At 31.3% G+C, this 21,937-nt stretch overlaps 2 protein-coding genes, 1 long non-coding RNA gene and 1 pseudogene across 9 annotated transcripts in view; 3 read left to right on the top strand and 1 right to left on the bottom strand.

Moving 5' to 3' along the window:
- LOC105150915 (agrin) overlaps positions 1-21,937 on the bottom strand; it is a 717,341-nt gene that overhangs the window by 125,404 nt on the left and 570,000 nt on the right. The window lies entirely within an intron of this gene.
- LOC147907594 (uncharacterized) overlaps positions 1-21,937 on the top strand; it is an 81,208-nt gene that overhangs the window by 34,226 nt on the left and 25,045 nt on the right. The window lies entirely within an intron of this gene.
- LOC147907595 (ornithine decarboxylase 2-like) lies at positions 2,647-6,339 on the top strand (annotated as a pseudogene).
- Positions 7,679-18,787, top strand: LOC105150909 (ornithine decarboxylase 1). 2 transcript variants are annotated; one of them, XM_011064298.2, is made up of 7 exons: positions 7,679-8,455; positions 8,569-8,645; positions 8,877-9,049; positions 9,497-9,797; positions 10,106-10,348; positions 10,430-10,638; positions 10,773-18,787. In XM_011064298.2, the coding sequence occupies exons 1-7, from the start codon at positions 8,272-8,274 to the stop codon at positions 10,804-10,806; spliced, it is 1,221 nt and encodes a 406-aa protein (XP_011062600.1). In that variant the 5' UTR covers positions 7,679-8,271; the 3' UTR covers positions 10,807-18,787. The 2 variants fall into 2 exon arrangements, with proteins under 2 accessions (XP_011062600.1, XP_011062601.1); XM_011064299.2 differs by lacking the exon at positions 8,569-8,645 and having other exon boundaries at positions 8,314-8,455.

Genomic DNA, 21,937 nt, shown 5'->3' with positions numbered 1-21,937 from the left:
TATTATTGAACAAACTGCAAGAGCATGGAAAAGTTTTATAATGATGATAGAGAAACGGCACTCTAATTTCCATAGTTGCGAGAGCAAAAAGGTAGAGAAAAGTACGCTTGAAATAAGAAATTTCAGGTAGTTGCATGATTATACTGTTTTACGTAATTTTCAGCTCTCTCTTGCTCCGCCCTTTATTCCTTTTCTATTAATACCCATTAGTAAAGAACTACGACATTGCTTATTAATTCAGAGAGACTTTTAATTTAGAAATTGTTTAGTTTAATAATCAAGTATCACAAATAGATCGAATTATCCAGAAGCTCGGCAAAGAATCAGTTGCATATAATTTGTTATCTTTCACAGCACGTGAATGACATTAATTATAGTTGTTCCTTACGAGCGAGAATTTTCTTATCTCTTATGGACAGGACAGTTTTTTCTTCGTCGCGAGTCATAACCGGCAACAAAGTTTTCTTAAACGAAAAACGTCGCAATAGCTTGACGTTTTGAAAGATCTTCGCTTATTATCTCGCGTTATATTCCTCTTTAGACTTTAGACTCGTAATTAGCTTGTCCTTCTGACGTAAAATAGCGCTGTTGATTCTCTGTTACTTCCGAGAACAAAGTGGAAATTAAAAAAAAATTGGGTCACTGTAGATAAGACACCATTTCATAACTCTTTCCCCTGTATCTAAGAAAATGGCTTGAAGAGCTCCGCCATTATTTGCGTCAGCGACGATTATTTCGAGGGCAGATACAGGAACACCGATGTGGAGAATAAGGAAAAAGAGGTTTAATAGAATGGTAAATAAATGCGGCTCTAGATATCAGTTCGTCGAGGGAATTCAAGAATTCTTATTTCACTTCTCTGAAACAGTATTCTGTTATTTAATCTCATGTTGTTTTAGCTTAATTATACAAACCGCAAATTTGATCATTACGTGAAAAATACTATTATTCATGAAGCGGAGAAAAAGAGTGATGTACTGTACATGAATTTACATCAGATTCTTGTGAATGAATTTAAATAAATTAATCAACGATAATGATTTCTCGAGTTAATGTTATTCGTTACGTTAGTTACATTCAAAATGTAAGATGTGTACTTTAACTATATCTGATATTGCGTTTATCTACTATCGCGATGTTGTAATATTCATGAGGTCTTTTTTATGGCTGCATTAGACTGCATTAGAATTTTCTTTCTCGTTCTCACCAAATATCAAACATATATTTATCTCACTTTAAGCTTCAAAAGTATTAGTTCAGCCACAGAAAACAGACTTATAATTACAAAAATTTATGTAGACAAATGAGGTGCATTCAAATAAATTACTTCGTATTAATTAATAAGTATTATTTAAAAAACGAATTATAATTATGTACAAGCTAAGACATGAAAGGAAATGCTAATTATTGTAATTGCAGAACAAGTGCTTTGAAAGAGTAAGAAACATAAAATAAGTATATAAGAATTGTAAAACAGGCTGTAAAATTTATTTATTTAGCCGTTTTAACGTATGTGTTTCGTAAGTACGTTAGTAGAATTCCATTAGACGTACACTCTTCGTATAAATAGGAAATCTTCTTACAGCCTGTATTCCTACTTAGACCTAAGTGCAAATGTAATATATATAAGAAGATTTTGTTCGCAACATGAATCATTTTGATTTGGTTTTGAATCTTCTGCATATATTTCGGCATACAATATTTTGACAATTCCATCCAAGTCAGAACGTTGCAAAATTTAAATTATCACAGTAAGTCTACTCTCTTTTATATTTTATCCGCTTATAATTTACGTGTTTATTTTCATTAATTATTATCACTTATTATTATTATTATATACATTATTGGTTCCATTGAAGGTTTCTGTGAATATTTCTTGCAACTCTGTTTTTTTAATACTTGCAATTATAATCTTGACGTTTTTTTTTCTTTCCTTATTTTTTTCTATTATTTTCTTATTTTTTTCTGCATTTTCTATCATACTGTTCAATTTCTATATATTATATTAACTTTTTGCAAGCAATATATTATATGTATATCAAATTTTTGGTTTTTATAATGCCGGCTTTTATAAATCGATGTTTTCAAAATTTCTTCCGCATTCATTACACGATGATTGGTCATATCAAATAAATAAGTGCAATCGTAAACTGATTTTTTATTAAGGATATTTTCAGTCTAAACAATGATTTTTTTATATTAGTACCTTTGTTTTTTTGACGAATCACTTACAAATAAATTATATTAGATAATATAAAATGTATTAAAAAATTTATATTTTTTTCTATCTTCTCTTACTAAATTGAAACATTACTTAATTAAAACAATTATTAAGAGAATATAAAATGGACTGTAAAATATATGTTTCCGTAGAAATAATGAGATAATCATGTACATGTGTATATAGGGTGTTTCTTAAATATATTTCTTATATTTCTAATATTTTAATTGATTTCAAAGTTATTTTACAAAGAAAAATTTATTTCAATATAGTCTCAAAAGTTTCATTTTAAGATGTCCAAAATTTTGTAAAATTATTATTTCTTTCTTGCTGTTTTATGAATGATTTAAATATAATTTGTACTCTCTATAAAAAAATAAGCAATAAATTCTTAAATATTTTCAGAAAATTCATATATATAAATCAAAGTTTTGTGGTATACGTTTTCATATAGCACATTTTTCTTTGATAAAATAAAAATTGTTGATGATATAATGGATGATATGGATATTATAAAATCTACGATTAATAAAACAGAATACCAAGAAAATGCCTTTTATATTGCGGACATTAGTGAAGTCATAAAAAAACATGAGGAATGGCTTGTCAAACTACCCAGAGTTATTCCACACTTTGATATTTAAATACTTCATTTTTACATTTTCAATAATGCAAATTCTTAATACTATTAACTTTATTTTCTATCTTAGCAATTAAAGTTAATTCGAATCCAATGGTACTTAAAGTTCTGGCAGCTTTAAATGCCTGTTTCGATTGTGCATCCGCGGTAAATCCTTAAATCTTTCTTTATTTGTTATTTGATATAAATATTTAAAAATAATTGCGAATATTCCCTCTAATAGCAAGAAATAAAACAAGTAATGCAATATGGAGTGCAAGGTGATCGGATTATTTTCGCGCATCCAACCAAATATTCGTCTCACATAGAATATGTTAGGAAAGTAGGCGTCGAATAAATGACGGTCGATGATGAAAGTGAGCTATTCAAGATCAAGGAATCTTCCTTGAAGCTAAATAAGTAAAATATAATACACTGATTCCATATAGTTAGAAATTTATCAAATGTTTCTGTGCGTCATACGTATACGCTGTGACTCACGCCGGTAATATTGGGAGAAAAATTCAGCGCCGAAGCCGAACGAGGAAACATGTATTTGATACCGCTCACGAAAGATCTCGGTCTGAATTTGCACGGCTTTAGCTTCCATGTCGATAGTCCAGGAGTCCGATGCTTACGCCAGAGGGATCGCATTGTGCAAACAATTAGTTACTGTTTCCAAGGCAATCGGGTACGACAAGGTGCAGTTGATCGACATCGGTGGTAGATTTCCGGGCGAGAGAGGAACGGATATTGACAAGGTATATAGGACTTAATCTCCGATAATTACCATCTTTCTTTTATTAGAAGAGTTTAGTTAGTATAAATTTTTAGTTAGCATAAATTATAAGATATAAAACATTATTCCTATATAAATATAAAAAAATCAGTCAAAATGAGTTCAAGTTTTTGATAATAAAAAATCAACTTTAGAGTTGCAAAGGACTTTTAAGAATAAATAAAATCTTAAAATATATTTTTCTAATTAATAGAGGAAAAGGTGGTAATGTGGACTTTTTTGTATAATCTTTTATTTCTTACTCATATTTTAGTCATTATATCAAAAATGATAATTTATTAATCTGTTATAAGTTAATATAGAACAAATTTAAAATGACTAAAACAATTTACAAAAATGAAAAAAATTATTTAAATGAAAAGAGATACTATGATGTGATTAGCTGAATATGTGATGAAGTATTCCTTCCCGTTATATTTTTACAGAATCTGAATTCTTCAGATCTATTTGAACTTTCTACAAAGTCCATATAGCTTGAATTCACAGACAATTTTGAAATTGAAATATTATCAGATTCAGAAGTTTCTTTTCATGAATACTCTCTTAGTAATATTCTTGCGTTGATCCTGCTCTCGTGAATGTTTACTGCGAGCATATCTTCTCCGCTTCGGAATATCTCATTTTCGGTTTTTTTTATTTAAAATAATTACTACAAAGATTTTTAATTAAAAAGAACGCTCTGCAATTTTTCGTCAAAACTCTCAAGGTTCGCATCATTTTTATAATATTTAATTATGTTGTACCAAAAAACCACAATTATTCAAAAGAAATAAACAATATAATAAAAGTTACGAACTCTAGATCTTATGTGAGAAAAAAATTTTTAATAAACAATTAGACTATATACAACAGACAGGTTTCGACCCCTATTGGGTCATTCTCAATGTTAAACTTAAAAATTACTGGTAATCTCGCCCAACGCTCGCAATTAATTAATCATATAAAACGCATTGAAACCTTCACACGTTTCATGAAATACTCACACATACAATTATTTAAGCTTATTTATCTTCTCAAAATAAAAGAATAACATCTTAAAAATTACTTTAGAATATAAATTTATTACTTATAAACTTTAAACCAATTTAAAATTGACATTAGAAATAATACGATAAAACTTTGATACACATCATAATAGAAAAACATCAATTGTGTTACATCCCGATAAAATCCTCTTATTCTTTATTGTAGATGTACGATTTATACCTTATTTTTATCTTATCCCTAGATTAATATTTCCCTATTTTATCTTTTTTTTTTCAAAACCGAAAATTCCTATTCTCTTTTATAAGAGGGTATATTCAGTTTCTTTATTTAAACATTCAAACTAACAGATAGATCACGTTATATACTTTTATGCGTCATACAAATTATCTACAGATTATTCTAAAGAATGTCTAAGAATATCACACAATCTTTCTCAAAGAAGCCCTCCTATAAAATAACAAATATAAAAGCGTACATTAACATTAGTAATAGTATATATTATATTAGCGTTTAACGATTAAGTAATAACGATAAAATAATAGCAAATTAGTAAAATAGAAATCTTCCTGAATGCGAGAACGAATATCTTTTTTTTCCTTTTTCTTTTTCTAATAAAGTTAAATTAATTTTAAACATATGAATGTAGTGGATTCGCCTCGCATAAAGGATATTAAGGAAAACCGAATTTTTATTACTACAAATTGTTAAAACTCAACTATTACTTATTAAAAATAAACTTGTAGAGTGGGGAGTAGGGCTTACGCAGAGCCTTGCTGCCTTATCTCAAGGAAAGCGCGAGTATAGGTTCTACCAAATTTTGAGGAGTGTCGATTGGTCCTGAAGGGACACTCTCACACCGGGAGTGCCGGCAATTGTTTCACAACTTTGCTAAAACTAAGAACAAGTTAAAAATCTTTCTGCAAGAAGTTAATTATAACGGAATTTTAACTTTAATTGAACTCATATGTAGGCCATATGTGGTCAGTAATGTTTTTTCACTTGAGCATTACATTTGTGTGTACGAACACAATATTGTTACAACTTGTTATTGCAATTATTTATAAAATATACACATATTTAAATACTTAATATTGATTCTCTCTGTATCTCTGCCTAAAACGCAGTTAATTTTAAGCAGAAAAGAATTATTGATGTCATGTGGTCAGCAGGAATTGACGTTTTCTTTGTATGGTAATTTTTCGCCAGTATTATTAATGATGCAATCAAGTCGATCCTAAGATAAACTTTATCAGTGAGCCTGGAAGATATTACGTAACTTCCGGCTTCACATTAACTTCGTATTTGCATTCCAAGAGAATCGTTCTGAAGAATGGAGAAATGATAAGAATATATTACATAAATTACGGAGTATTCAATTCCTTCTTCGACGAAATGATGGGCTTTCTAGGCGCCCACAATTACTTTCCGATCTTAATCTTTAATCTTATGTTTTGCATTATTTGCGCGTACATAAATGATTTTTAATAAGAAGCAATTATTATTCTATCATCGTAGACAGCAAATGAAGAGAAATTTCTTTCAAGTATATGGGGACCGATCGCCGACTCTTATGATTTTATTGTCAAAAATATAATGTTGTTGAGCTTCAGATAGGCGAATAATTAATTTGGAAGAATATAGGTTCTTATTCTTAAACTGTATGTTCAATGGTATCCGATTTCAATTGTAATTCCAATTATCAGGAAGAGTTAATGATTAATGTTGATAAAAATAATGAAGTATAGAAAATTCTTAATAATTGTTTTTTTTTCATACGATGTTTACAGTTTGTATACAAAATTGTTAATATTTTATATTAAATTGTTAATATTTTTAAGAAGGATTTTAAAACGCGAATTACGGAGTAAAAGTCTATTTTCTAAAACCGATGGTATAATCAGTGCGATTCGACGAGAGTAATTGAATGAATTCTTAATAAAATTTAAAGTCGTCCTAAAAATGAGATTAAGCATATTATAGATTTAATTCTAGTTTAGTATAAATATAACTCATATTTATAAACGCATCGCTAAGTTTAGAATCATAAAGAAATCGAATAAATTATTAATTATATTAATAATTATATAATTTTTAGTATTTTATCAATCAGTTTTGCAACAAAAGTATAACAATCAGAAAATTAAATAAAATATTCACTTAAAAAAATCTTGCAGTTTTAGCAAAAATTATCTAAGTACGAAAAATAGCTAAAATAGATAAATTTCTAACAAGTATGTGATATTGGATATGTATTGCATCTAATTATATGATGAAAGAGATAGAATTTACATTAGTGCTATAAATTCTACGCGTATGATACATAATTTTCTATCAGATACAAAAAACAGCTATAATTCTAGTTGAAGCAGGAAAATATTTTTTTGCGTGTTATATATTTCAAAACTCACTTAAATAAATTATATTATCTATATATTATAATTTTTATTTATAGATAAAATTTAAAGTTTCTATAAGAGTACCAAAGAATATTAAACTAATAATTTTAAAAATATTAGTGTTCTTGATTGTGGAAGAATACATCGATTCTAATTTTGCTCTCGTCAGCGAATATTATATTTACTATCATTACTGTTCGATTTCTTTTAACAATTTCCTTAAAAATCAAAAATTTTTTGTAAACATAGAACAAAGAGACATATGAAAAAATGTCAATAATATTTGTTTATAAGATTTTTATAAATCAACAAAAGAGCTGATTATTACGGTAATCGGCAACACGTTTGGTACCGTAGTCGCTTTATTTGCGTAAATTTATAAAAAGCATATAATATCAGCTCGATAGCAAATCGGAAGCATCTATAATTATTCCATTATTGTTTACGGAATTCAGTGAATCATTCACAAGATAGAATGATTACGGATGCCTCCGATTTGTAAAACCGAACACAGCTGATAAAAGGTGGGAATTTCGTTCCTTCGGTACCAGTCAGTCGCCAGTTCCATTACACGCATCTACTTTCATTTCCTAAGTCAATTATCTTCTGTGCGGAGTATTGAATTACAAATACAAATTATATGTAACGTAAGTACATATACACTATAGGATAACCCAGACTATAACCCTGGGTTATTTTACTAAATGTAACTCTGCGTTTTAAGAATATTATTGAATTACTGAAGATGGCCAGATTGTGGCCGAAACGTTTAATGTTTTAATTAATGTAATAATAATTAAATATCACAAACTATAACTTGTGCTGTGGTTTTTTATGCTCTTATTTTTTATATGTGTTAATATTAGAACCACGTTAGTTTCAAGAAAGCAATATATTTTTTATTTGTTCAAATCTTCTTGATTCTTTCAATTCTTTCTTTTGTTTTTACTTTCTATTAAATTTTGATGGATTAATATATAAAAATTAATATATCTCATCATTTTATTTTATTATATAATTTATTGTTATGACAAAACTTTTACGAAATAATTGTTTCATTAGATTAATTATGACTAATAATTTTCGAGATGATAAGTTAACGTAATTTATTAATACAATAAGTACAAACTCGATTTTAATAGCTAAATAAAAACAAATTATTTTAGTTAAGAAATAATAAATATCTGAATACATCTCTTTTTTGTAGGAAGATCTTAAATTTTATTGTGTTTATTATATTAATTTCATCATGTCGCACTTGGATTTTAAAGATATACAAGTCGTCAATGATAGCGTAAATAACATTGATGTTATTAGAGATATAATTAAAACTGAAAAGCCAGAAGATGCCTTCTATGTTATGGATGTCGGTGACATTATTAAAAGACATCAAGAATGGATTAGCAAAATGCCCAAGGTTGTTCCGCACTATGGTGTGTCTGTAGCATTTGTTATATTCTTTTTTTTGTTTCTCTTCTATTGTTGCGTTATTTTCCGAAATGTATTGCAATAAAAGTTACGGTCATTTAATTTTTTCAAATTTCAGCGATTAAATGCAATTCAAATTCGACAGTAATTAAAGTTTTGGCGGCTTTAAATGCCTTTTTTGATTGCGCATCAAAGGTAAATATTCGCTTTTATCTCACAGAGTATCTAAACTTCGCTGTTATACAAAATGCTCCTAAAATGCTTGACTATGCTTCATTAACATATTCGGCCTAATCTAAATAAAGAAATAAAAGAATTGAAAAGATTAAATATCTTAGACACTCTATATATGCCTCACATAAGCCTCGTATAAATTAATAAGCCGTCTTCTATAATTCATAAGTTAATTAATGATGTTTTTAACAGCAAGAAATAGCACAAGTAATGCAGTATGATGTACAAGGTGAACGGATAATTTTCGCGCATCCAAATAAATTGCCGTCTCATATTGAATACTCTAGAAACGTAGGCGTTGAACGGATGACGGTTGACAGTGAATTTGAGTTAACGAAAATTAAGGAATTATTCCCGGAAGCTAAGTAAGTAAGACTAATAGTAATAAATAATAATAAAAGTCAAAACGTGGTTAAAATTTAAAACAATATGATTATATCACGAGCGCAAGCTGTTAGCAGCTAAATATTTATATTTTAATATATTATATAGCCTGTACTGGATTTGGCTCAAATTTGATAATGCTGAGACAGCATGCATAAAAATCGGGACATAAAATCTCTTAAAAATCTTTTAAAATATTTTATGCCCTGATTTTGAACATACGTGTTGTTTAGATATTTTTCAAAATTTGAGTCGAAGTTATCCTTATCAGAGAAGACCTTATCATGGAACAAGTCAGAATAGATTCCGATTGGAATTCAATGCCTAGGTTAAAGTTATCCCATTTTATCATAATATATAATATTGTACTATAATTCTTTTCTTTGTTTCACTTTTTCTTGGTTTATAATTGCTCTACAATTGCACAGGGTCGTGATACGCATACGTTGCGATTCGAAAAACTCGCCGATATTGTTGGGAGCGAAATTCGGTTGCGATCCGTGCAAGGAAGCTACGTATTTGATACAATGCGCGCAAGATCTCGGCTTGAACTTACATGGCTTCAGCTTTCACGTTGGTACTCCATGTTTAGAGATAGATGCCTACCTCAGAGGAATCGAAATATGCAAGCAGTTAATCGCAGTCGCTAAATCAATCGGATGCAACAACGTAAAGTTGATTGATATCGGCGGTGGATTCTCAAGCGTCAGTGGAAAGGAACTTGATGAAGTACGAAAAAATAAAAATAATCTTTTTTATTAACTCAAACTTTCTTTTTTCTAAATTTTCTAAATTTTTTGCCGATAGTGCAGGTTAATATGTAATATATATAATGTATCTCATTATCATTACTTTATTACTTTTTTACTTTTACTTATTGTATAGTCTTCATTGTTATAGCGAAATATTATGAAATAATTTTATTTATTCTTATGTGAATTGCTAACTAATTTTTGAGATGACTTAATTGAATAACATACTTTCTGTTCATTTAGATACTGAATTGTTAATATTGATATGTTTCGTAATTTCTTTAGCTAGCCAAGGTTATTAATGATGCCATTGAGAATCTTGATCCCGATATAAGTGTCATCAGCGAGCCTGGACGGTATTACGTAGATTCGAGCTTTACCTTAGCCTCGTATCTGCATTCTAAAAGGCTCGCCATTTCCGACGACAACAAGACGAGGAGGATGTATTATATGAATTGCGGCGTGTACAATTCGTTTTTCGACGAATTGTTAGGCCTGCAAGCCAGAGTTCCGGAATCGGTTTTTGAGGTAATCACTTGAAGCTATATAGCACAAAGCAATGTCTCTTGGTATTAATCACATGAGATAATTAGCAATTTCTCATCGCAGCCGAAGAGGGACGAAAAATTTCTCTCGAATATATGGGGGCCGACTGCCGACTCGTATGATTTAATACTTAAGGACGTATTGTTGCCTGAGTTTCATATAGGCAATTGGTTAGTTTGGAGAAATATGGGCGCTTACACATTAACTCTTTCCAATACATTCAATGGATTTCCGATTCCAACTGTGAGACCATTTATTAGAGAAAGCGAATGGTTAATGTCTTTATATCTATAAAAGATATGCAATATATTTAAAAATATATCTTGAATTGTACAGTTAGATACTTAAAATTAATTTCATAATTTAATAATATAGCTTTCATAATTTAATAATATGATTTTTGCAGGAAAAGCTTTCTGGCACAAATTCATCAAACATAAAGAAGTATTTTATTTTAAAAGATTAAAATTAAATCAATAGTTAAAATAGAAGTAACGCAATATATCAAGTATTGTCGAAGAATTTCGACACATAACTACATTTTAATAAACACGATTTCATTATTATTATTGATCACTTATTACAGCAAAAATGTCTAAATTATATTATAGAGAGATAGTTTAAAGATATCTGTAGAATATTCATATGATATATTCTCTAGGGATATTTTTATGAGTTAAATTATCCCGTAAAAAACATTAATAATTAATGAATTATTGATAAATATCAGTCACACACTTATCTTTTTATTTTGTAACATATGATTTCTGAATGATTTTTATTTAATAATTTAGATTGTTATAATTAAATTGCATATAATTTGAAAATTATATGTTTCATTGTTTCAATATGCATTTTATTATTGTATGATACATTAATGTAAAATACAAAATTTTATTTTTGACAAGTATATTTTTTGAACATTTTTTCTACAAAAATTTGAAGGTTCGTATAATTGACGTGGAAAAAGACAGGTGGAAAGAAAAATGATAGAAAAAGGCAGATATATAAAAAAAATAGAAAAAGAAAAACAGAAATAGAATATAAATTGTTAGACACATTGTTTAAAAAGTGTTATAAATCTTTTTTTGACTCGATTTATTATATTGACAACAGTTTTGCGCGTAACAAAAGTTTGCAAATTCAATTTATTCGATTTTATTCGAAATGTATGAAATCGCCAAAAGAATCATTATGACGACTGAGACTCAGCCATGTTAATTATGTAGATATATCAAGAATTATTTATTTAATATGATTTTTGCGATTTTTTTTTTAGTGCAGTTATCATTTTCATATTTATCTCACCACAGCGGTATATACGCGTAAATTATAGCGATGTAATTCATTAAACGCATGCATATAATAGTTGTGATAATGAAGAAAGATGATAAGCTTTCGGCGAATGTATACACGTGGATGATTTACAAGCGATGAGTGACGTAAATCCTGCGATTACGTACATGGTCGGATCACATTACATTATAATTATTCGGCTAATCTTTATTCTCAACAATAAACCGCGACGGCGCGGATAAGAACTGCGACCGAGGCGGACCATAAAAAGTACACAGGTTTCCGAATTGCACTCCTTTTAATGAACATCAAACAAAACGAGCGGAAGGAACGTTCCATATTTTATCATGGCTGAGAAAACTCAGCCCACGCTCGGCCCATTGACATCGATTCTCGCTCTGCTATCTTTCATCTTTATCGCAAATCCCCGTAACAGCCGCTTAGAGTTGAGTGGCACAAACGACTATCGCGTTTATCATTTGCAGATACCGTACAATGAGGTGATTGCGTCCATTAATTCTCTATAAGGAAGATAATTATGATTTTATCCTAACGACTTTTATGTAGAATACACAGATGATATTTTAGAATAATTTTATAAAAATTATTAATTTTTATGACAAAATAATGAACATCCTTATTGTTTCCTTATTTTAAAAATGACAACTTAAAAAACGCAACTAAAAAAAAAAGATTCTCGAGTTATTATGAATGAGGCCAATTAACATTTCTCAAAAGTATTAGGTGTTGGAATTAATTCGTAGCGTTTTACAAGTGATGGGAAGTACTTTCATTAATGTATTTTTTAATGCTCATGTGAAATAAATAACATTCTTTCATTAAAAAACGCTACGAATTAATTCCAACACCTAATAAATTAACCTATATTAACTTCAAAACTCGTTATATTCAAAACTTTACAAAAAATAGCCACAACACACACAAAAAAAGGGTTTTAAGTGTTATCAAAGAAAATGATAAAAATGATTGCATTATGTTAAAAATATATTCTCTTAGTCGATATTATTCGATTAATCAACAATTCTCTATCAAGTTGAACAATAATTTTTCTAAGAAATTTAATTTCTTGATATTGAAAGTTCTTAAAATCAACGATCAAATTTAATTTGTGAGATTATTATTATTTCAGTTTGATTGTGTTAGAAGTCCGAAAGTAATCGACACGCAATCATATCCCTGAAGTAAATTAACTAACATCTAACTTTGATCGTAGTTGATACTTCTTCTTACTTAGTTAATTAATTCTTTAAATTGTGCTACTTTCGAAGTAAGAGATATACGTGCGCTTCTTTGGCTCCATTACAATCGATCGCATCACTGACATTTCGTAGATATTCATATGAAATAATTATCGTCGCCATCGTCATTATCTTTGGGAAAACTCAAAATCAGGTACTTCTTGTAATTATTTACGTTTATATATCCAATGTAAACGATGTATCCAAGATAATTGAGCGTACCAAAATGGCAAAATAAGATCAACCTCATTGTTTCGATGTCCATTTCTTTCCGTTCGCCTCAACCTCGGTTTTCTTTTTTTTTCCTGTACCCATTTCCGATGTCCCTCCCTCATCCCTGCACCTGATATCGTCAGGAGACTCGGGCGAGTTGGGACACTAAGTATGCATAGCCCGGTTTCCGGGTGCCGAGTACGCGCTTGGACTTCACCTCTGTCCCACAGGGTCAGTCCGTAACTAGTTGGCACGACGCCATGCATAGAGGTACACGTTAATAAGTATACCAGCTTTCGGCAGCGGATATCGTTACTAATATTCTAGTAGCTGACAAATGCTCCGATATCCGCCATCGTCGATATTTACTCGTGTTTCTTTCTCAACTCGCGGCCTTCTTTTTATCACGCTACCAGAGTCATTGATCCAACTCTGAATTAGTTTTTAAATGATTGAAGCATAACTGACGATTGTGTAATAAGGATTTTATTAACTTTATTTAAATATATCAATTTTTCCTTGAGTTTAATATCATTATTATAATAATTTTCGGTTTTTATGAAAAAAGTACATAAGAAAATATAGAAATAAAACGATCACGAAGAGTGGCGAAAAAAAGTTGTACCGTTTTTTGCAATATATGTATATAAACATAAATATATTTACATATTTGTACATATAAATATAAATACATTCAGTATCGATTCTATATCGGGAGTTTTTTCACTATATAAATGCATCTATCGTGAAAATCGCTTATGGATTATACGTGGTAGAATTTCAGGAGGAAAAATATCATCGATGATACGAAAACGAATATGAAAGATAAGGTTGGATTACAAGCGGCGATCTATCGCGAGTTGAGTTTTCTGGATTAACCCTTTTGCACTTGTAGATCCAACCGGGTTAACCGCTCGAGCACTCACAACATTCTCTCTCTTTTTCTCTCTTTGACGTGGGACTTGATTGGCTTCGCCGCAGTTTTCACGGAGAAAATGGCGAATCGGTTGTCAACCCACTGCAAATACACGTGGATTCGTAACGGATTAAGAATCGGGGTCGTAAAGGTCATTGCGATACGATCAATCGTCTTTTTCTCCTCATCTCTCTCCCTTTCATTTTTTTGGTCCAACGTTGTATTTTTGGCGAGAGAACCAATTTCATGCGCGTCACACTATGAATGACGCTGCTTTAATAACTTCGAATTGTGGTCGCGTTGAATCAATAACTGGCCATGCAAGAGCACGATTTGCCAGGTCTGTGTGTCTCACTTTGAATGCACATGTTTTCTAGAAGGATTAACAAAATGGAGCAATGAATTTATTAAGATATGTTAGCAATCATGGATAAGATAATCATTAGATAAGATAATTAGCCTCTCCATTTCAGGGGCTTTGCACAAAAGAATAGATCAAAGGAATAGAGATCGATTATATCTCTTGATTATCTTGAAACGAGGTGGAAATGAATATCTTACAAAAGTAAGATATTCATTAGATATTCATCAATGAAATTATAAATATTCTAGTAAATTCGTTTACTTTTCATTTTCTCATTTCAAGATACATTGACTCTCTGTTCTCTATTCTTAGTTTCTGTTCTTTATTCCTTTGATTGAACAAAGCACCTTAAGGTAGAAAAGATGAAATAGAATTTTTATACTTATATCGTAAATAATTATTTTTTCATTTTGATGACTCTGTACTCAAATATAGTTCGGATAAAAATAGAGAAAACGTTAATAGAGAAAACGTATGATTCGATATATTAAACAAATACAATTCAAATTTAGCGCAAGATGGATCGATTGCTTACTGTCAAGACTTTATGCTATCGCTGTCTGTGTTCATTCCAGAGAGATGTTGTGACTGCTAATCAAATTCATGTTCCTCTTATTATTTTGAAATTGTCTGACGCTATTATGTTACACAATTATTGAAAATTTTATCAAGCTAGCTTTTCATTATTTTCATTTCTACACAATTATTATTTTCATGTATTATCCACATCTCGATAAATTATTTATAATTAATTATTAGGCGTTCCAATCGCATATCGCATGCAAAAAGTGAAAAGCATGCAATTTTATGTACATTGTTTACATGCGTGTCACAAAGCTTGGCAGATAAAACAACGTGTTCGCTATTTATTTGTAATTTCAATTAATGGGTTGAGACCACATTATTTGGAACCCTTTGGGTCCTTTGAAGTATTATTACTTCAATACATGATATATATATTATTATGTACCAGAAACACATTGTAACGATCATTTAATTAATTCACGGCGAACGCGCGGTTTTGTTAAAATACAACATTGCACATAGCACGTATGCAATTTATGCTTAAAAACATATCACGGACTTTATGAGTCAATGGGCGCATGCGTCAACATCCTTTGTGAAAATTCAATCAGCTTAATTCCGCTGTGCTTACCGTGAATTAACGTTACATAACTCACGACTGCATTTTAGAATCGCGAAACGCAGTTGTGGTTATTGTACACAACGATTCATTAATAAACTCACTCCGAGTTTTCCATCATAAATACAAAATTCTCAACAAATATTGCAATTTTTTTTAAATTAAACTGAATTGTTTTGCGAAAAAGTGCACAATGATTGAATACTGACAATCTGTGCCTAGTACATCACTATTCAATAATTCGTGTGCAAAAACGCCAGTGTTCATATTCAATTATAATAGTACAGATATATCGACTAGAAAAAAGAAAAATTCATACCATATACAATTAATTCTGAACTCTAATTAGACTGCATGACTAAAAATGTATTTTATCATTTTACACAACGACAATCGCCAACTTTATATTTTATAATATTGGACTTAATTTATTCGCATACAGGAATTAATTATGGACTACGTTTAGAATTTGTTTTATATTATTGACAAACGCTATTTATGTATTGCATCGTTTATTTTACTAATTTTAAGGACGATGATCTTTAGTTTGTATTTAAAATTTTATTTTCAGCTTTTGTTTAAGAAATATTGTCCAAAAACAAAGTAAAATGTTGATATCAGTGATCTTCCCTTGTTATAAATATAATACATGTATAATATTATTAATTACACGTAACTGTGAACAAATATATTATAATATTACAAATTGAATAGAAAGAATCGAATCTAAAGTATCTTCTCTCCGTCGCACGACGTCCAGGATGATTCTCAAGAGAGTTCACAGACGACTGCACATACTCCTATTTTTCATTTTGAGATACTCTAAAGAGGGGTTGACGCTGCGCGTCGGGGTGGATCAAAGGAATCGGCGTACTTAATTGCTATTTACTCCGAGCAATCTCTCTTTCACCCCGCGAGTGAGTCAGTTGCTGTGTTTGTCACTCTACAATATCTACTTTCCGAAACGATCGCTTCCCCTAACGATCGTTTCCGTCGTAGAAAGAATTCCAGAAGATCCATCCTCTCTCCTTCCGGCTTACCGTAAAGAGGGTTGCCGTCCATGGGACGAGTTCGCCCCAGAGACTCGTTACAAGGGACTGTGTTCTCTTTTCCTCTTGCCAAGAAATTTTCATATCCAAATAATACTCGACATCGAGCGGATGTTTCAGCCAAATGCACGCGGAAGAGGCCCACTTGAGCGAGCGAGCAAACGTTTGAGGAAAATAAAATAACGTCTCAGAATCGAACGTGTTATTCGCCGCTGGAAGGTAAACGACCCTCTATGTTCGCGCTCGCTCGCTCGCTCTCCTCGTGAAAATTCTCCCTATTTTTCCAACGTGAATTTGAACTCCCGCGGCGGAGTAGGTTTTTTTCTTTTTCTATTTGCGTCACCCGCGTGCCAAAGAATATATCCTGTGAGTAGGATACTTGTATTAGCCGTGTCTAAGCAACTTGAATGAGTCCCCCCGCTCGCTGGTAATGTACTTGAATGTTAATTCAGTCCCTGAGAGGCTGCGTAGAATATAAGGAACAGGGAACAGAGAAGTCTAAAAAATGTCGGTGTGTATCTAATATAGGGCAACCGTCCCTATTAATGTACCTGTTAACCAATTTGCTTATTGTTGAATTAATTATTAAATATTGTAGCTTTAATTTTAATTTCTGCTTGCAATCAATTTCGGTTTTTTTAACTATTTCTTTTTCTTATAATATTTCTTTAATCTATAAAATGTTAATAATTTATAATGCTTTTGGAAAAATAGAAAATATGTTTTTGTCCCTATTAATGAGTTCTCTAAGTGGCGATGGCTTTATTAATGTACCCTTAATTTGTGTGCTTATCCACATTTGACTCATTTTAACATATAGTTACTAAACCTGGTAATAAATTTAAGCTAATTGTTTATGTTAATATTACATAAATCATTATTATAATTATATTTATTTCAAAGTACACTCATAACATAACATTCTCAACTCCAATACAGGGCACATTAATAGGGATAAGCTTAAAATCTTGCGGTATTACAGGATTCGCATATCTTTCGAAAAATATTTAAAATACTTTAATATTCAAAAAATAAAATATTATCTTCGGTATCGTATGCATTAATAATTTAACTTAACAAAAAAATATTTTTTCTTATTTATTTGTACTAACTTTCTTTATGATTTATCGAAATACAAAAGCACACTAATAAGGACAGGCACAGTAATTGGGACAGTTATCTCTATGCGGTGTCTATATAATTCTCACCATGTTGATGTTAATATTAAGTGTATCAACATGATATGAATTTATAATCCTTGATGTTTATATCCAACATCATCATGATATGAATTTAAAATTCATGGTGTTAAATCCACATCACACTGACGTTGATATTAACATCAATACGATGAGAATTATGTAGATGCTACAGGATGTTAAGTTTACAGCGATATTTGGAGTATAGAAAACAGAGAATAGAGAGGGAACAATTGAATATCAACATAAAAAACGAAATGCGTTTCACAACAAGTAAAATAGTGGAACAAAAAAACGCTGAGGAACATTGAGAAACATTATAGTTCATATGTTGATACTGAACTGTTCTCTATGCCCTGTTTCTGTTTTCTATTCTCTGTTCCCTATTCCTTTTATTCTCGCAGTCCCTAACTGCGAGAATAAAAATAAACGCGAAAGAAATTGGGTCTCTTGTAACAATTTCGTCGAGATTTCGCAATCCGTCCTTATGTCCTTGCTGCCAATTTTGCTCGAACGCGCGATCTGACGTCCATTTACGCGAAGTGTTCTCTATATTTGTCCGGAAAATATCACAGGAGATAGCAAAATGCTCTGTACACGAAATACAGCTGGATCGAAAGAGCGCGCGGATGCGAAGACTTGGAAGTTTATAATAACGCGCGAGAGACAAAGCCAGCTGAACTCGATTTTCCGGCTGTCGTTAAACTAACGGCTGTTTCAGACTGCAGTTTGCTCGCTGCCGCTCGCCTTTCCTCTATAGACGCATTCCGGAACAACGTGAAAATGGAATATTATCTGTATAAACAATTTCAAGAAAAAAAGAAACTTTATCTTTTCGCTTCAGCTTGTCGCGGATATTCGCGAAGTTCGAAGCGTTTAAACGGAAATAATAAAGTAACCATGTTTGGTCCTCGAAGCAAAATTAAAATCGCAGGACAATATATTGCGAATTTAATTCGCTGGAACCACTTAAAAAAGAAACATCTCCCGTCGGCCATAACACAAAAGTGCATGCTCGAGCTTGTTCACGGCTTGAAAAAAAAAAAAAATGTTCTGGACCATCCCATAATGCGAGATTAAATTACTAAGCTCCTCTATAAATCTGTAGAGGAGCTACGATTATTGCTAACGAGGAAGTGCGTTGTCTTTGCGCGTATATCCTACATCCTGCAGACTCGGTCATTTCTGGATCTCACAAAAAAGCTCGACTCACGCTCTTTTTCAGGATTAGCGTTCGAAGGTCGAGCAGACGCAGAATGAGAAGGAAAGGAAGCAGCGAGGAAAAGGGGCGAATGTTGCGGGGTGAAAATGGAAAGGACGAAAAGCGGTGAAGATGGTGGCGGAAAGAGTGAGATGGAGAGGGACACAAGTCTTTACAGCGAACGTATAACTCATGCCTCTTATTGAAACTTCCGCCAGAGAATGGATTAAGACGGCTCGAATTTGTCGAAATTTCCGGAGCTCGTAATTTATTCTCTTATACGTATCTACTGTATCTTTCCACTTCGAATGATCAATGCAGATATTTTGTGGATGAAATAAATTCGAAATTACAAGTTTAAATAAAAATTTAAAAATGTATGCAATTATCAAAATAATAAAATGTGACAATACAGGCAATACAGGACAATGAAAGTGAAGCGCTGTAAACGTTGCACAATTTTTATGTGTAAATTTTCAATTATATTTGTTTTTTAATCTTCAAATATAATTGAAGATTTACACATAAAAATTGCACAACGCATTTACAGCGCTTCACTCTCAGCCAGTATTTTTACCTTTTGTTATTTTGTGAATATATCCTTCCTCCCCCAGTAAAGAATTGTCTTGTATCATGTATGCTGATGTCTTTTTCATGTGTTTATATAATTTTTGATATTGCTATCTTAACATGTAATAGATAAAATATAAGATTATTTGTGATTACATATGCAGTTTAATATTTATGAATTTAATCTGAAAAGTATATTTGACAATAAAAGACATTTTATTTCAGTTTTCAACAATCACAGTTCATCGAATAGCTAATTTATACGCATTAAATTTGAATAAAAGCTCATTGCTTGATGGATAATTGAAACAGTAATATATAGTTGACAGTAATATCAGACATATCAAGTGTGTTTATGTCGAGACAGCGTTCTTAAATTTCTTAATTATAGATATAGTAAAGAAAATCGTGTAAAAATGCGATTTTCATTATATTATATTAAAGTAAGTGTAAGAAGTATATTTGTACAGAGGAGATACCTTTAAAAAAAAAAAATAAACATTGATTAGCAATTTATTAATAAATAATAAAATAGATAGTATATTTTTCAAAATTGTTTTACCTAAAAAAATGTGTAATAATTAAAATATATATTGTCGTAATAAATAAAAATTGTAGTTAGTAAATCGATAAATGTAACTTCTAAGATCATGAACATAAATATTTTGAAACGCTTTTGTTTATTAGGACAGAACGTACTCATTGTTAATAAATTACTAATTAATGTTTATTTTCTACAAGTAAGGCTTTCTCTTTTATAAGAATGTCTTTCAAATATTTTTTGCATTCACTCTATATAATTCCGTTAAAAGTGTGATTAAGTCGTAAAACCGACACTTAGCTTATACTTCTATCGCACTTCCAAATCGATCTGTCTTCTATCTTTGTTTATTTCTTTCGCCACGAACAAAACCGAAACGGATAAAAGATGAAACTATTGAGTTTGGCGCGGTAAGGTATAGAACTGAAGCGAAGAAAGGATAAAGGATAACGATTCGGGCACAGAGTACTTCGGCGAAAATACGAAATTGCGTGATGCTGTCGCCACGTGAACGAAATACTCGTTCCCCTTTGCCACGTGATACTCATACCTCGGCTTCGACAACCAGCCTCGAAGAACTACGAATGAATTTTCTGGAGGGCCAACTTCCGGTTCGCCAGTCGCCATCAGCGGACAATTCCGCTCGATTACGATCCGGCGCTCGCGTGTGCACAAACCACAAAAGAGCATGTTCGTGAGGGACTGCTTGCGTGAAAGTGGGTTTTGTTGTCTCTCTGTGGATGCGATATATTCCCGTGAATGGAAGTCGTAAACAGAAATTTGGTTAAAGCAGGAATAAGAGAATGCGGTAGCTTCTTTGGTATTGAAACAAATGGGTCCTCTCCTTGTAACGTCTCTTCATTTCTAATTTTTTCCCCCGTCGTGATAACAATCGGTGATAACATAACATTGATGTTATGTTACTTTTAACGTCGACTGGGATTCAATCTATTTCTAAAATAATTTCTGTCACAATAAAGGAACAATGCGGACAATGCGGACTTGCGAGGCAGTCTTAAAACTAAGAATAATATCACAAATTCCATTGTCGAGCAATTTAAAGATACTGATGCTGATAAGCATTTTAAAATACTGTAAATAATATGATTGAGAAAAGTATCACTTCAGTCAAAGTTCAAACTTGGATCTCCATTGTTACCAATTTGACTACTGAGGCATGATGCTTTTTGTCGCAATAACTAATTTTAAGGAAACATTTACTAAAGACAGATAAAATTAACAACAATAAATATCATTCGACTGATACGTATATAAACAGCTGAGATAGAAAAATGCTTTATTTATTTCTCCAATCGACACGAACTAAAAGTAATAACATTAATTTCACATTCGACAGTATAAATGTAATACAACTCGTGGTGTTACGTAACAGTTACAACGAGTGCAAAATTGTAACATTGATGTTACTTTTGATTAATGTCGACCGGGATTCAGTCCATTTCTAAAATAATTTCTGTTGAAATACGATACACTCTACGCGTACTCGCGGTTAAGCAACTTATTGATTAGTTGCTTAGTCCCAGTTCTCACACGCGTTTATATGCGGCTTCGCTTTATTCCTGTTCGTTTGCACAGAGAACACGTCCGTAATAATTGGTCTAATCTAATCTCAGTTCCCTGTACGGCGCAAACAAACTGCGGGAACACCGCGTCCGGTCATTCGGAAGTATCCCGTCGTAATTGCGGTGGAAAGTGATATTATAGAGTGCCCCGTGGATCGGGCGATATTTCACGGTGATATTACACGCTGTATCCGCAACAATACCGAAACTTACTATGCGAATACGCGCCGCCGCGC

The sequence above is a fragment of the Acromyrmex echinatior genome, chromosome 13 (assembly GCF_024713525.1).
Source record: "Acromyrmex echinatior isolate Ae372 chromosome 13, ASM2471352v2, whole genome shotgun sequence".
Lineage (NCBI taxonomy): Eukaryota > Metazoa > Arthropoda > Insecta > Hymenoptera > Formicidae > Acromyrmex > Acromyrmex echinatior.
This window is presented reverse-complemented; position numbering and strand designations above follow the sequence as displayed.